General features: G+C 35.2%; 2 protein-coding genes across 4 annotated transcripts in view; one reads left to right on the top strand and one right to left on the bottom strand.

Moving 5' to 3' along the window:
* The window catches only part of LOC127835099 (uncharacterized), a 327,076-nt gene that overhangs the window by 35,623 nt on the left and 273,436 nt on the right, over positions 1–18,017 (bottom strand). The window lies entirely within an intron of this gene.
* LOC127835101 (uncharacterized) overlaps positions 1–18,017 on the top strand; it is a 169,575-nt gene that overhangs the window by 67,532 nt on the left and 84,026 nt on the right. The window contains exon 1 of one of the 3 annotated variants that reach the window (XM_052361368.1): positions 16,799–17,963. The exons of 1 other annotated variant lie outside the window; for it this stretch is intronic. In XM_052361368.1, coding sequence (XP_052217328.1) covers positions 17,075–17,963 — 889 coding nt within the window. In that variant the 5' untranslated portion in view covers positions 16,799–17,074. Of the gene's footprint in view, positions 1–16,798; positions 17,964–18,017 lie in introns of those variants that run through there. One more of the 3 variants, XM_052361370.1, reaches the window with a different exon arrangement.

Here is an 18,017-nt window from a genome sequence, read left to right as displayed (position 1 = left end):
GCCGCTGAGGTTAAAAACCTGTCAAAACACATTTTTAAATGTTTATCAATATACGTTAATGTTTTAAATAAATTTACTGTCATTTTCGACTGATTTTCAGAAAATAGTTTGTACATATTGCATAACTATGAATTGATAGTAAATCGACGATTGGTCCCTCTCCTTATACCATCCCGTCGGCCAATTATAATCTCGCTCATTGATGGAAACTGCGACTTTGTACATGTACTTATAACTTTTTTGGAAGTATCTTTGCATAAAAATAAAATATTCAAATATGAATTTTGGAATCGAATATTCGACCGATTTTTGAATATTCGAATATTTGGATATTCGTTCCCATTCCTATTACAAACTATTAAATAATGTGCACATTGTGTAATTTAGCTGATAAATATTCCAGTTCTCGTGAATACACGAACTGCTGTTAGTGAATCGAATCCGAGAGGTTGCCTGTGCGCTGAAATTCCATCAAAGAGAGGGATACCTGTGCTTCATGCAAACCAAAAAATGACAATTTTCAGAATATTTTACATTCGTTATATTTATAATTATGGGGGATAAATATTCTTTAGTTATCAACGATTAGCCTCTGATATACATTTTAGGCCCGAGTGTATTGTTGCGAATGGAAAGTCACATTAATTACATTACAATGCGATAGTTTTCAGTGCAACGTAAAACTACGTGACTTATATCTAAACTCCAGTTAACGGAACATTAAAACAAAGTACATACAAACATAAGTCAATTTTGAAATGTTCCGTGCAATACTTACTTTTGACGTAATTCGTTTCCTTCAAGGTCAAAAGAACACTTTGGTGACCACTCTCCATCACAGAATCATGTTTTTGACCAAGAATGACCGGTACCGATTCCGAGAGGGATACCGATATAGCGTTTCATCCGAGAGGGGGACCGATGAAACTGAAACTTGAAACTTGCTAATTTGATGAAACGCCTATTTATATAATTATATTTAATGGCATTGTAAAACACATATGTATGTACATAAAATTGATAAAAAATAATAGTGATTGATACTATTAAGATGCATAAAATAAAGGATTAATAATAAAAAATTGTGTGATATAAATAAAAATGCTGTAAGAAACTTAAGCAATAAACAATTGCCGGCTACAATATCGAAGCACAGTACAAGTAAAATATTATGTAATAAATTGATATAACTAGGGTTAAAAAATAATTCTAATGATATGAGCAAATTATTTGGGGAACATAAATACACTGTTTTTCATTAACTGAAAGGATACGTGTAAGGATATGTCAGAACTCTGGCTGTCGGATTCCGCAGCTACTTGTCACCTGTCACCCATACGGACGCTTCTTTTGGGTTTTAACCTTATTTGAACTATTGTGACTACACGTTACAAATAGACTGACCAAGTGTGACTACAAGACACAACTTGAAGGTTAAAATCACATTGTGACTATAAGACACATCAAGAGGGGATAAGCTGACTAAAACACATTGCTTATACTACAATCATGTGAGTCGAAGACTGGAAAAATCCAACCCCGTCAGGACAACCGTCGCACTCGTAAATTATCATAAATTATAATAAATAAATAACCCTGAGTCTCGATTATTTTTAAAATCACAGTTATTCAAATTAAAATAGGTTGTAAAAGTCTCTTATGTAAAATGTTTTCAAATTCCTTTTAAAATTGTCTATTAAGACACAAGTCCGGATGCTTCATGGTAGGTCATTCCACACTTTAGGACCAACAACTCCGAAACTCCTGTCCATGAAAGTTTTTCTCTTTGTGCGTTTACCATCACACATTCCGTCATAAGAGACTGTAGATCGTAGGTTACATGCTGGTAGTTTTTCTGTTAAAAGTTCTGTAAGGTATTTTGGCGCGTGACAAACAGAACAATTATACATGAAGGTCAGTAATTTGAATGTTATCCTTGCCTGTATTGGTAGCCAGTGTAGTTCATACAAAGCACCTTTTGAACTGTCATATTTCTGTCGACCGAGTACTAATTTGGCACACATGTTTTGGATACGTTGCAATTTTTTATTTCGCCTTGAGCTGTTCCATACAAGATGAGATTACAAAAATCCAGATGTTATATTACCCAAAACAAAACGAGTATTGCTTCTTTTGTTAAGTGTTTCCTTATGTGTGTTATTCTAAGGCAGTTGTACATGGCTGTAAGGCACTTAATATTGATGTGTTCTTTAAAATTCAGTGTTTCGTCTAAATATGTACCCAAATACCGAATGCATTTTGCTGCTTTAACAGTTTTACCAGCAATATCTATTTCTTTAGATTGACATTTATTTAATTGGGGTCTACTACCGAACATGATGAATTCAGTTTTTGATGCGTTCATTTTCAATTTATTCTCGTTCATCCAGTTGTTAAAAACGAGTGCGCAACGTTCAAATTCATGAATGGCAGATCTTTCAACAGAAAAAGATGTAGGTTTGAATCGCTTGTTTGCGATGTGGACTTTTGCAAAACCGTAGACTGTGATGGATGTAGGAACGACATCAAACAGTGTTTCAGCGTACGTCAGGTAGAGCCATGGACCAAGACAACTATACTTGGGAACACTACACTCCAAAGAACGTGCTGACGATAAAGCTAAATTAACTCTTATACGACAGCTTCGTGGACGAAGATAAGAGTCTATCCAGTTTAGTGCCGTACCACATACACCGTATGTTTTTGCAAAACGTCTAGTAGAATGTCATGATCGACTGTATCGAAGGCAGTACTCAGATCAATGGCGATAAGTACTGTAACCTCTTGTACCTCCTTACCTTCGCGTCTATCATTGGCCAGTCTAAGTAAAGCATATTCACAAGAATGGACTTGTCTGTAGGCTGACAGATTTTTTGGAAGGAGATTGTTTTGATTTATATGTATGTTGAGTCTAAACAGAGCAGCATTTTCGATCACTTTCGATAGAAATGATATGTTGCTCACTGGTCTATAGTTGGCATAACTCAGATCTAGTCCAATTTTCTTCAGAAGTGGTCTAACTATTGCCTGCTTAAATTTTGATGGAAAAACTCCACTCAGAGAGAGATTAACCATTTTTTTCACGACGGTAGTAACTCGTTAATAAATGAGTTTAGTACTTTTGTTGGCAATGCATCTATAGATCGCATGATTTTGTTTGCAGATTATAGATAATCTTTTTTCACTTCATTGTCACATTATGGTTAGAAATTGTAGGTGGAATATGTGGGTTTACCTCATGTAAGAAATATTGAAATTTTATCAAAAGGGCCAGTAAACATGACAGTAACAAAGTGCACATATGTTCAAATAAGCTTATCGATGAGGGAGAGATTAAAGAATAGTATAGTTGACACAAGGTCGGGTATGTTTGTATTGGTCAAGCAACGCATAGACTGACCAATGGGATTCTTAGTAATTTAGCCAATCAGCTTATTTAGAAGACTGACCAATGGGATTCAAAACTGAGTTTCACGGGGCAAATGTTAGAGAGAAAAAAGACAGTTAGCGTTTAGACCTAGAGGTGTGCAGATGGAAAAAGACACAATCATGTAGCAATCACAACGTATTTGTATAACTGAAATATTAGTTAAGTCAGACATTAAATTGGACTAGAAACTGATATATGGTGTTGTTGAATATTTTATCCTACATTATGCAGAGAAATAAATATTAATAGAGAGGGACGGACTTGTCCCATGCGTGACACGAGAAAATAGTATTTAATGCAAATCTCGTCATCATGGCAATGCGCGCATGACAAGATATCGAATAATAGGCTACACACCAGTAATTTAAGAGTAATGAACATTACGAGAAACTGTGTGTCGTCCACGAACTATGAACGATTACGTGACACAGGACGTTAAATGGTGCGGTTGTGTCACATTATGGTTAGAAATTGTAGGTGGAATATGTGGGTTTACCTCATGTAAGAAATATTGAAATTTTATCAAAAGGGCCAGTAAAAATGACAGTAACAAAGTGCACATATGTTCAAATAAGCTTATCGATGAGGGAGAGATTAAAGAATAGTATAGTTGACACAAGGCCGGGTATGTTTGTATTGGTCAAGCAACGCATAGACTGACCAATGGGATTCTTAGTAATTTAGCCAATCAGCTTATTTACAAGACTGACCAATGGGATTCATAACTGAGTTTCACGGGGCAAATGTTAGAGGAAAACAAGACAGTTAGCGTTTATACCTAGAGGTGTACAGATGGAAAAAGACACAATCATGTAGCAATCACAACGTATTTGTATAACTGAAATATTAGTTAAGTCAGACATTAAATTGGACTAGAAACTGATATATGGTGTTGTTGAATATTTTATCCTACATTATGCAGAGAAATTAATATTTATAGAGAGGGACGGACTTGTCCCATGCGTGACACGAGAAAATGGTAGTTAATGCAAATCTCGTCATCACGGCAATACGCGCATGACGAGATATCGAATAATAGGCTACACACCAGTAATTTAAGAGTAATGAACATTACGAGAAACTGTGTGTCGTCCATGAACTATGAACGATTACGTGACACAGGACGTTAAATGGTGCGGTTGTGTCACATTATGGTTAGAAATTGTAGGTGGAATATGTGGGCTTACCTCATGTAAGAAATATTGAAAATTTTATCAAAAGGGCCAGTAAAACTGACAGTCACAAATTGCACATATGTTCAAATTAGCTTATCGATGAGGGAGAGATTAAAGAATAGTATAGTTGACACAAGGCCGGGTATGTTTGTATTGGTCAAGCAACGCATCGACTGACCAATGGGATTCTTAGTAATTTAGCCAATCAGCTTATTTACAAGACTGACCAATTGGATTCATAACTGAGTTTCACGGGGCAAATGTTAGAGGGAAATAAGACAGTTAGCGTTTATACCTAGAGGTGTACAGATGGAAATAGACACAATCATGTAGCAATCACAACGTATTTGTATAACTGAAATATTAGTTAAGTCAGACATTAAATTGGACTAGAAACTGATATATGGTGTTGTTGAATATTTTATCCTACATTATGCAGAGTAATTAATATTTATAGAGAGGGACGGACTTGTCCCATGCGTGACACGAGAAAATGGTAGTTAATGCAAATCTCGTCATCACGACAATACGCGCATGACGAGATATCGAATAATAGGCTACATACCAGTAATTTAAGAGTAATGAACATTACGAGAAACTGTGTGTCGTCCATGAACTATGAACGATTACGTGACATCATCTTGGGTGAGCTCCTCGAACAAACCGAAACACGGTACTTCCTCGTGATCGGGTGTGAATTTTTCGACGCTTGCAAGGGCATATCGAATTTTGTTAATTTTATTCAGTAAGTGATCGGCAAAATGTTCAGCCGATATGAGTTTACACCGTGAGATAGCTACATTTTAAAAACACGTGATGGGGCAGATAGCTCCTTTATGATCAGCAAAACTTCCGTAATCAAAACGAGTTAAAACCTCGTGATTACTGTATTTATTTCTTATAAGAGAATATGGGACAAAGTAGGTAACAAATGTCAACTTCGAATTTAGCAATATCGACATAACGAAGTTCATATTAATTTATCGTTAAAATATATGTATTATCATATATAGAAAGTTCGTTGTGCAATGAATTCAGTGAACCCATATGACAGCCAAAACACGGACTGTTACATGTAAAACGAGAAGACGAGTGCTCCTTCAAACGGTTAATGTACCATAACGTGTATTTCGAAATTACTCGACAAACTACACATTTGTTTATGATGACACATTCGGGATTGAAGATATGTTGATATCGACTTCAAAGTGCGCACGGAGTGGTTAAAACGAACATTTGACTCGCAAAGTGTTTGGTTATTAACACAAGTTAAGATTTAGTATTATGTATTGTCAATCGGTGGGAACAATTTCTGCGTAAATTTATGACTTTGCATTCAGAATAAGTATCTGAAGTATTGATAAATCTTGTATTTTAAAATCCAAAGTAGACATAGCTTAAAACAAACAATTCACCATGGCGACAGGCGGTCTGGAGAATTCAAACAGGGGCAACGCAAGCGACTTTATTGGAGAGTGTTTTGTAACGCGGTCTTGCGAACCATGTATGAAAACCAACATTGCAAAAGCAGCTTATGTTTTCTGCAAGGACTGTAACGAGGTTTTGTGTGAAACTTGCAGAAATCCACACATCGTATATAAACCAGGAAATCATGAGTCAGTATGCAGGACACAGCGGTTATAGACATGATAAGAATGGACAAGTGTTCGGAACATGATAAGGGATTCTAGTGTTTCTGTGAAGATCATTGTAAGCTCTGCTGCACTACATGTGTTATCGAACACCGAAAGTGTGAAACATTGGATGAAATAGCAAGCATTTCCGGACAGAATGGAGCACAACTCCATGGATTAAAACAGTCTTTCTTAAAATTGAAATCCGATGCTGACGCTATTGTTGCCGAATGTAAGCAGTCAGAAAAAGATTTGAATGCATCAGTTGCGGACCTATTGAAAGATGTCGACGAAATGAAAGAGCGTATGATAAAACTCTTTGACGCTGCGAAACAAGAATTGCTTACCGAAGCAAACGCTTTAAAACGTGAAGAGGTTAAGAGACTTAGTATAATGCAATCTGTCACTTTAAAAGTTATGGAAGAAATAAATCAGCTGTTTCCAATGTGCTCTTCTATTGCAAAATTAATACTTAGTATACGTAATTTTAATTATGTAAAACTATGTAATACACAAGCTGGTTTTTGTAAGGCATATTGACGACGAAGTTACAATCTTAACATATTAACATTAAATAGTTGTTGTTTTTTTAAGTTTTTATAAGAACTATTTTGATGTTGCATGATCCCTCCGTCGAGTATTACAATATACTGTATATTTTATTTAATAAAATCTGCGCGGCTGACCACTGATTTGCAAGTAAACGCGTTAGTACATTAAGCTCAACATGCATTGACTTTTAATAAACTGTATATATTTTTATTTCCATGTCTCATCCGGTAATTTCTAAAACCCGTTTAAACAGGACACGGAAAGTAATGTATGAAAACAATCTGCACGTTAATTTCGTGTGTTTTTGTGGATGAATGCATTTTGCTATGTATTTGAATCTGACTAGCAAAATATGTGTGCCGTAAGTGAATCAGTATGATCTTATTATTTTGCAACTTTTACAAATTATGGTAATACGCCGGCGTCGGTAAACAACTGAAATCGCCTGGAACGATGCATGTAATATATCTACCCCCAATCACATCAGTGTATTGCTCTGTAATAAAACAATTACAAACTTCTTAAAAATGGTTGATTCTATAAAATGGTTTAATTGTTTTGAGAATGCAACCTAAACTTTCAAAAACTACCTCACACATACACGTTTCGAGTTTTATTCGCATTCTCTGGGAAAGTATAATGTCATGTAGCTTCGAATATCTCTTGAAGATTGCATTATTATATAAAAAAGTATTTTCTTGCAAAAAATGTGTTATTTAATTATAACAAGCTTATTACACTCGTCGTCTTGGATGAGCATCGGAACCTTTGCGAGAATCTGTCGTTTTTTACGACGTGTTCAGTGCAGATAGTAGGCATAGATTATAAATAAGCATCGACTATGTCGAAGCCAATCGCGCAAAACATTGTAGCTAACTTAAGCAACATCGCCCATGGATATTCGTGACCATTAACGAATTAAATGAATAGTAAAACTCCTATTTGAGCACATGCATATTAATTATAAAGTATAAACACCATTAACTCAAGTAAACATTTCATCAAGCGTAAACTGTTAATTTGTTAAGAACTGATTAGTTGGTCTAAAATGTCCTGAAATCTGACATCTGATGGCATTTCTTAGGCATGGCTTACTTTTATGTTTTAATGATTGCAAATACATTAAAAAATATGGAGGGGATGTCACCCTCTTGGATGCCTGACGACCCTGTAATTAGATCAAAAGGTCAATAAGTGCATTTTGCTTTAAAAATTGAGGTAACCTTGCTAAAATTGTGAAATATCAGATACTATTACTGATTTTACTCCTGAACTGACTTACATTTGATACGTGAAGGCTTATCCCATTTTAAAACTGATTTTGGCTTTTCATAAGTATGTCAATGGTCATAAAGTGCACTTTTATAACCCGTATATAACGTAAATTGCAGTGTATGTTGAAACCAATCAAAGATCCATGTATGATACATTTGTAAGTAACTTTTCAAGGAGAGATGGATACTTTGGTGATGAAAAGAGTATATCCCTGTTGTATCTTAGGTGAATGTTCCTAACTTTGTAAATTACGTTACCTAAATTAAAAGAAAACAATGTTCATTTTTAGACTTTTAATACTTAGTGCGTTTAATAATATAACAACTTTTTATAATAAGAACCATATTTATGCATTATCCTATCACTACAATTACGAGACTTTAAACAATGAAAGTATAGTTACAAGTAAACATGTGTGATCTACGTTACAGTCTAAATATACAAGTTGTTTTATATGCATATTATGCTAAATACTAGTTTAAATAAAAGATTTTAGCTCAAATAGTATACTCTAATGAAGTTCTTTATACTGTACGTTCTATAATGTCATATTCATGCAAGATAACTTATTTTTACTTCACCAAATTAGTAATAATTGTAATAGATATCAATAATGTAAAACAGAAATTATTTTACCAAAAAAGTGATCTATTTAGTAATATATTTAAAAATCTTGAGGTACCGTTTATAAAATAAAACAAATGTTCATCTGACTTCAATGCACTATTTTGACCTACTGTATCATCATGCTGAAAATAATGTCGGTCTTGTGTGATAATGTATTGAAATACGTTACATAAATTTATAGTTTTGTTACGAAACACGAATTACTATGGTAGTATATGTATCTCCTTATATTTTATCGCTGACAATATAGGGTTAAAACAGCCTTTTGCCTCACATGCGCATTCAAACAAGCATCCTTGGTCAGATCGATAGCACTTGCATCGTGCTGTACTACACATGGTTTGACAGCCACATGATAATAACTGGACACATGCTGCTGGGACCGTTGGTTTCCTCATCCATAACGGTTTCATTGATGAATTTTCTTCAAGTTTCCATGCGCCAGTATCAAGAGGATCATCAGGCTGAAATCCTTATATGTTGCATTTAGCAATATCTTTGCCTGGTAATTTTACCTTTTTATGTGAAGTTCAAGCGCATCATTTGTAGGGGCTAACAAATCCAACTCTTCCTGGCTTTCACAAATATCCGATACCTACATGTGTCAATGTTTGGTGGGTGGTCCTGACAGCAGCCATACAGCACATACAGATATTTATAAACTGCTAGAGCATCACCATCTCTACCAACACCCGCCAATGTATCAGGTTGTGCAATATAATTCACCTAGGCGGTTTTCTTACTTATTACATTTAGAACAGACGTGTATCGCATCCTATCAATGCGTGAAACCCGAAAATGTTCCATCTGACATTGTCACCTAGTTTTTCAGATATTGTATGCACAGGATAACATTTTCTTTGTTTTCCTGTACCAGATATCATATCTAACTCGGCGTCAGCTCCAATGTGGTATATTTACAAGAGCAGAACGTCAGTGTCTCTACAATATACTTATAAACGCTTGTAGCCTCTATCAATAGCGGCCCTTGAGTGCAATATCATCCGTGTATCTGCCACCTCATGATTTACACATAGGTTTTTGCATCAAAAGTACTCGACTTTGAATCAACATTGACTGGAAATCGACCTCCTACAACTATAGTTGATCCTGTTGGAAGATTTTCTGATTGTTTTAGCAATTCGTTTGAAAGCAATTCAGCCAACTCTGCTTTATTGTCATCGTGTGTGATATACTGTTCCTATATTTGCGGAAGAGGAACCTTTGGACTTGTTATGAGGTTCCTAATAGGTGGACGCTTTCTTTTCCTCGTTTCTTCTTTGATAGATTTACTTCAAAATTATCGATTAAAATTCACATTAACTCGGTAGTGTTTGCGCTGAAATGCCTTAAAACAGATGTTACAAAAACAGCTGCATATTGGCCAAATATTTGACAGTCCTTAGGCTTACCTAAACTCTGTATTAGCGCGTGTCCATCACTTATTGCACATGTTGCATCAGTCGTTGTCGGAACAACTTGAGGCGTCACTATATCATTGTCCTTTGTAAGCACTTGGAGTATGTTTGTTTTCTGGGTTTCATGCATTTTCCCACTAGCCTTTGCAAATGATAATGGCACACCAGAAATTTCATGTTCTAGTACCGATGATGTTTCTACGGCTCTCCCTGAATTAGCTGCGTTGAAAAGTGCCTGCATAAGCTTTCTGTCAGCCTTTAAAATCTTTGTCACTTTCTGCTTTTCATTGACTGTCTCCTTGTAGAGAAATACACGTGTTTTGGATTGAACCTTTTGAATAGGAGCTAAAAATTCAACATTCTTCTCTGCAAATTTCTTGAGTAATGTTTTACGTCGACTTTTACAGGTTAATAAATCATCTCTGGTATCATTAGTTGCAACGTTCTTAGATTTGTTGATAACAGTCTGTTCTCCACTTTATGCACTCCGAATATATCATATGAACCAAAGAGCTGCATCATTTTCTTGATGCACTCTTCCTCTGAAGAAACTCCCGAACGAGTCCCATGTTGTACTCATCCGCTTTTTTTTCTAACGATTATAAATGGTACATTGGTCTCATGCATATCACAGGTTTTGTACCAAAAACCAGGATGTCATTTCAATAATCCAATCAGTGTAAAAGTGTTTTTCCTTATAGATCTTGTATGACCATGCCAGGAAAGTCATGATTAAAATGAGACATTCCCAGTACATATTACAATATGAGATCACACAGTGGCATACACCTAAAAACAAAAAAACTCAAATAAACGGGTAAAGTGCAATATGTGACAACTCATGAGCATCTACTTGACCGGAAGGGATAACAAATCCTGAATATTATATACCTTTTATGCTGCATAAATCACTATCAATTGCTCCTAATGAGTCTTACTTTTTGCTTGATACAAATGGCGTTTTCCTTTTCAGGGGCACTTAATCTTCATTAACTTTCAGTTACAAAGCTTGGCTATTTTCTGTATTGGGTTTTCGGTACGAGCATGAAGTCAACAGGGATTAGATCAGCAGTATAAGATATATAATTTTAAAACGATCCAAGCAGGTTCATTTGCAGACAATATTACTGCCTTAAACTTTTCAATTTTGGTTATAAATCACAAGATATGTATTTCATCTCCTTAATAACTGAAAACTGTATCCATTGACCTTTGACCTAATTTAAAGGATGTCAAGCACCTGAGAAGGTGACATCCCCTCGAGATTTTCAGCAGAGTGTATGTAGATACTAAAAAAATAAAAAATCCATGCCTTAAAATTGCCAACCAACTTTTTTCCAGGCACATTTCTCTTATTTTTAGGTTAACTTGATCCAGTTCATAAAGCAATTAGAGTTATCTTAATGTACATATATACCAAGAATCCCGTTTCCATTGGTCGATTGCTCGCAGAATAACCTTCTATACATTCAACACTTAGCTGATAGTCTTGATGCAAACGCTTAATTATCGGATTTCAGCACCTGCCGCATTGAAGCCGATTAGTCTTTGGAGTACATTGTCTTCTAAGTATGAACATAAACTACATCTTGCATATAAATGAATTATTGAATGGCATGATTAAATACTTTAACCATACAGCTCCCTGAGACGAGCAAGCGAACTGTTCGTATATACAACGCGAAAATTTAGATATACACAATTTATATGTATGATATCTTATTAACGAAGCAACATGTACATCATATAGTAAAGCTTTAAAATATTGCTTCGATTTACGAGTATAATAAGAATGTACTTTTTTCAAAACTAAGAATTGCACTGATCATAATGGTATTGTGTGAGTTGCATTTGAAATTTCAACCTATGCACTCAGTATCGAATATAACTTCACATACATCATCACAATACCAGTTGATTAACATGCGACAACAAATCAATTGAAATTTTAGCTACATCCCTGCAAATCCACATTCATTATTCATACAAATATTGTGTTTAGCTAATCAAATTAAAGCGTTGCCTTACCCCACGTATTACTTATATAATTAAATTTGAAATAGATAGTGATTCCATATTGTTCTTTGTATTCAGGAAAGCCCAGTTCCATCAGTTCACTATCCCAGCCCAGAGCAATCACCCTGAAGCTGATCGTGTCCTTGAATCTATCAAAGTCTGAAGAGAATGAGTGTGAACCTTTGATCACTGGACTAGACTTCCTGCCGGACGGAAGACTGGTACCTGTGGATATATTGAACAATAAATGTATGCTACTGAATGAAGGGCTGAGGATACTCGGAACACCATACACGGTAAAGTCATCATCTCCCAAAGACGTAGCAGTTTTGTCTAATAGTGAAATAGTATTGACAGGTGTCATTTTTTTTTTTCTATCAGTGAGTTCAGACAATGTCGTCAGTCTGACTAAGCAAATTGAAACATCGTCGAATTTCTTCTCTTTATGCTGCAAGACGCCAACACAAATGGTCGTGAGTACGATCGATGATCCCCGTAATGTTAGAATGATATCTGTGGACGGAGTTGAGACCGACTTTCAGCACGTGGAGTTTCCAAAGAAGGCGTATAAACTAGGTGAGAGTTATGTGCACATATGGCCAATCTAAGGACACGTTAGTAATGACTGACAAGTTCGCTCACACAGTGTACATGTACGACACCGTGAAGGGCACTTCTACTGCAGTCACTAATGAGTACATACAGGCACCACGAGGCGTCTGTGTCGGACCAGGTGATACCGTCATGGTGTGCAGTGAAAATATGAACTCCGTCATGCACCTGACTGTAGACGGTGACTTCCTGGGTACATACTTCGTGGATATGCAGTTATGTGTGTCTAAGGATGGGACCAGGCTGTCGGTGACAAACTGCGCGAAAGGTGCCACTAATCTTTAGCTATATAAAATACTTCTCACCCTCAATAACTAGAATGTTCCACAGATCAGCTTCTATCTATGTGGTTATCGAACTGCATCATTGATCAGCAATAGGCGGTTTTGCTGAAGTATGTATTGATCTAAGGACGGTTACAAATAAATTGATGTAAATGATTTTAATAAGGTTGTACTAAAACCGGTTATAGTAATACTGATAGTATAATGCATAACAGTGCCGTGAACAATATGAATGTGCACATATAATTGTTTTGTAGAATTATGTGCCAGTTATACAATATAATATTTAAATATCATGTATAAATGCACACATTGTGCTGAATTGCTGATTTGAATGATGCTGTTTGCTCGCACATTTTTTTAACATTTCAACAATTTTACCATCATCAGCTAGACGTCAGGCAAAATTAAGGTATAATATTAAATGATTCTATAGATAATGATTATCTATTATTTATTAGGTACCAAAGGTATATCTTTATCGCAACTACAACTGAATTCCGATATTTTACTTACTTAAATATAAAAATATATCCACTTTATTTATTTATTTATTTAAATCATATGCATAGTATTAAGTCATGGATATAACTCAAATGTTTAATTAAATCGGTGTTTTGCCCCATAGCGTAGTAACACCGTGGTACTGCATGTACGCGTATATGTTCTATTAACACAAATTTTTGTGTGCATGTCTAATCTGGGTTCTTTCAAATACGTCATTCTATATGTGCTACTTTGCTTTATACATAGCGGACACGAACGGTTTTGACACTAAACGGGATACTAGGTATGTGTATTGCAAACCAAATTTCAATAACTAACATACGTATTGACCAAGCTACAATAATTCACTTAAACGGCGTTACCCTTTGAAAACAGAGCTCGTTTAGATTAACGGATCATAAATCACGGTCATAGTAAAAAACCCATTTCATTAGATATCAACTTTTCATTGTACTTAGCTTGATAAATTAAATGAATACCGTACTTTTTCAAGTATTACTCAACACACTATGCATTTTATGTGCTATGTTTGGGTGTCCAATATGAAAACTTATTCATATTCCATGCACCACTTCAAACAATAGGGAAATCATTTGAAATGTCTAATAAATATTGTACAGTATTATCTAATATTTTACAGTGTCGTCTTGCATGAAAGTTGCGTAATATTTGAGCTTATGGTATTACTCTTATATATCAAAATCGAAACTACAAAACGATGTTTGTCCATTTTATATTTCATGTTTTTTCTTCCTTGTTAAATTTAGTTCATTTTCAAACATAACAAATTCATGTGATGTGATCTTATTACAAAATTATGAATATTATTTTTGAGATTCGTCTAAATCAGGGCTATCAGTAAGTAATAAATAGTTCAAATTATATCAATGGGCATTGCTCCTTTGTTTACATGTCGTTTCAAGAAATTATATTCCACCATGCTTTAAAGCAAATAGTTCGTGCTCTGTGAAAAGGGTTTGTTGCATGTGCGTAAAGTGTCGTCCCAAATAAGCTGGTGCAGTCCGCACAGGCTAATCAGGGACGACCCTTTCCGCCTTTATGATATTGTTCGTTTAAATACAATCTCTTCTTAGCAAAATTCAAGTTTAGGCGGAAAGTGTCGTCCCTGATAAGGCTGTGCAAAAATGCATATGCATTTTCACAGAACACCGCTCAAATATATAATAATGTATTATTACACAATATTATGATTGGCGGGTTCTGTTATCATAGACTGTAATAGATCTATGTGCAACCGTTGGTTTTACATTTTGTTTTTTATGAAAGAACGACGAAATAATATTATTTAACAAAGCACAACAAACGTTGGTATCACGTTAATGAACATTGTTCATTTATTGTTAAGCATTTCCACATTATTGAAAGCAATTAAATCAATCAACTCAAATAAAAAAACAGTATACTTTTGTTTCGTAAGTACCCATGACAATATAAAATCAATACAACAAAAGATCATAAACAGATTAAGCTGTTTTGCTTAATACGACATAGACGCACCAGATTTTACAAAATATTGTTTTTTTGTCCTTTAACACAGCACAATACAAAAAATCATCTCTCCTCAATTGTCTTTGCATTTTATAATAGGCCCATTACAATCGAAGCTCGCAATACAGACCGTAAAACTCTTAAACAAGGTCTCCATGTAATTTCCATGCAGACAATGTCATAAAAACTGAATCACAGACTCGATGTAATCACTATTGAAACAAGGTCCTTTAAAACTTAACGAAAGTCGCAATATCTTTTAAGTGGAAACAAGGTTCCTTAATCCGAAATCATAGTCAAAATTAAATCGCAATGCAAACAATGTCCAATACCTAAATCACCATCTCGATTACATTGACGTGGAAATAATGTTCCTAAAATATCACTATGGTAACGATGTGATTAAAGCCAGATCCAGTCTTAATGACATCACTATGACAACAAGGTCACTTAAGCCTGATCATTTTCCTAATGAAATCAATAAGCGAGAATGTCACTAGAAGACTCACATTTAAAATGATATCACTATGGCAACAGGCTCGCTAGAACAGGAATCACGTTTCATATGATATCACTAAGGCAACAGGATCACTAAAATTTACCGTCCTCATCTATCTTTGGACTGGCATTCTCAGCTCGGCTTGCGGCCCGTCTCTGGATCACAGCTTCCTTGTCAAGCAAGGCTCTCTCTGTGACCTGGGAAAAAAAATCAACAAGTATCTTGTAATTTTCCAATGTTGATTGTTATGGCTTTAGCAGACTTACTATAATGGTCATTTTTAGAATATGTAATAGCATTATCTTGACATATTATTATGATGTTCATATCAATTGATTTATGATGAGTGATGATTGTATTATCAACATTGGTTTTGTATATACGTTTTTAGAACCCAAAATAAATGTCAAATTGTGATTTTATTTCTCGCGCATTGAATACTGCTAAACTTCTTTATTTTTAATTTGATGTAGGTTGAGAAATGACTTCACGAGACCCATATTTCGAAATATCCAACAACAGAATAAAGAAGTATGCTTACAGTGGCCAAAGCAATTATTTAATTTAAAACATTGTTAAAAATAAGTCAAAATAAATGCTAATATGTTTTAATGGTGTGACCAACGTATTTAGTGTGTAATTGTGTACGTCAACATATCAGAGACATATACAACAATGTTTATGTTTGTATAGGTCCCTGAACATAAAAATTAAATGGATAAGAATATGCATGAAAACACGCGTTTAGCAATATACGTTATGAAGATATTTAAAACGTAGAGTTAAAACGTCGAAATAACTTATTTATTTTATAGAAAATAAGATTGGGTAAGGTCGGGTGTAAATATCAACTGCGACATTCGAAAATTCGACTAAAGCGATTTCGAGATAACGAAGTTCAGCTGAATATTTACTGAATGAATTCAGTGACCCAATTTGATATCCCTCACACTGAAGATAGGTATGAAGTTTAACACTTTAGGTAGTCACATGTAAAACGCTCTCTTGATCAGCAGACGATTTATTGTTTAAATCGGTATATCTTACGGAGGATTCCGCAGATAGTCGATGTATCACGATTGATGTAAACGATCATCTCAAATGTAGCTCAACACGCAAAACATAAGACAGACGAGTAAACCTTTAAACCGGCAATGCCATTGTGTCACACCGGTCTTACTGACAATAACGTAGTGACGTCACCATCTATGTATAGAATGCCGGCAATGCATCATATCTTTTATTACGGAGTAAGTCGACTAACTACGGACGCGTAGATTACACGCTAAGGATTGACGATATGGTGATAGTAACTGCATAGTGCAGACGTAGTGATGAAAAAGGACATTCAACTCGAATTTAACAAGGTATTTGGTTTAATAAAACAAGTTGAGATACAGTATTAAGTACTGCTGATCGATGGACACAATTTCTGTTAGATTAGTGTCTGTACGTGATGTATAGATATCTGAAGTATTTATAAACCTTGAATTTTGAAATCGAAAGTAGACATAGGTAGAAACAAACTATTTTACAATGGCGACAGGCGGACTACATGAATCAAACCGAGGTAATGCAAGCGACTTTTTTGGAGAGTGTGCCATTACACAATCTTGCGAACCATGTATGAAAGCCAATATAGCGAAAGCAGCTACTGTTTTGTGCAAGGATTGCAACGAGTATTTGTGTGAAACTTGCAGAAATCCACATGTCGTTTATAAAGGAGGGAAGCATGATGTGGTCAGTATTCAGGACAAGGAATCGTCCACTGTGGTAGTGGACATGAAAGGAAAGGACAAATGTTCGGAGCATGGTAAAGGATTCGAGTTTTACTGTGAAGATCATTTAAAGCTCTGCTGCACTACCTGTATTATCGCACACGGAAAGTGTGACAAATGGGATGAAATAGCCAGTATTTCTAGGCAGAAAGGAGCACAGCTACATGGATTGAAACAATCCTTGTTAAAATTGAAATCCGATGCTGACACTATTGTTGCTGAATGCAAGCAGACAGAAGAAGAGTTGAATGCATCAATTGCGGACCTATCGAAAGATCTTGACGAAGTGAAAGATCGTATGATAAAACTCTTTGATGCTGCGAAACGTGGATTGCTTACCGAAGCAAACGCATTGAAGAGTGAAGAGGGGAAGAAACTTAGTAAAATGCAATCTGTCACTACCAATGTTATGGAAGAATTAAATCAACTGTTGCCAATGTGCTCTTCTCTTGCAGACCACGGTACACCACAGCAAATGTTTATATTTTCCAAACAGGTTGAGGAGAGAAATAAAACGATCGAATCTAAAATTAACGAACAACGAATGACGGAAGTTTCATCAAAAGTGACATTGGCGTATACGGAAGAGCTGTGGTCGATTCTTGAAATGGGAACGAAATTCATGAAAGTAAATTTGGAACGAAGAGGTATTTATTTAAAAATTAATACTTAGTGTACGTTATTATTACCACGTAATCTTA

Source organism: Dreissena polymorpha, chromosome 6 (genome assembly GCF_020536995.1).
Source record: "Dreissena polymorpha isolate Duluth1 chromosome 6, UMN_Dpol_1.0, whole genome shotgun sequence".
NCBI classification, from domain to species: domain Eukaryota; kingdom Metazoa; phylum Mollusca; class Bivalvia; order Myida; family Dreissenidae; genus Dreissena; species Dreissena polymorpha.
The sequence above is the reverse complement of the archived record's forward strand: the minus strand, read 5'-3'. Positions and strand labels throughout refer to the sequence as shown.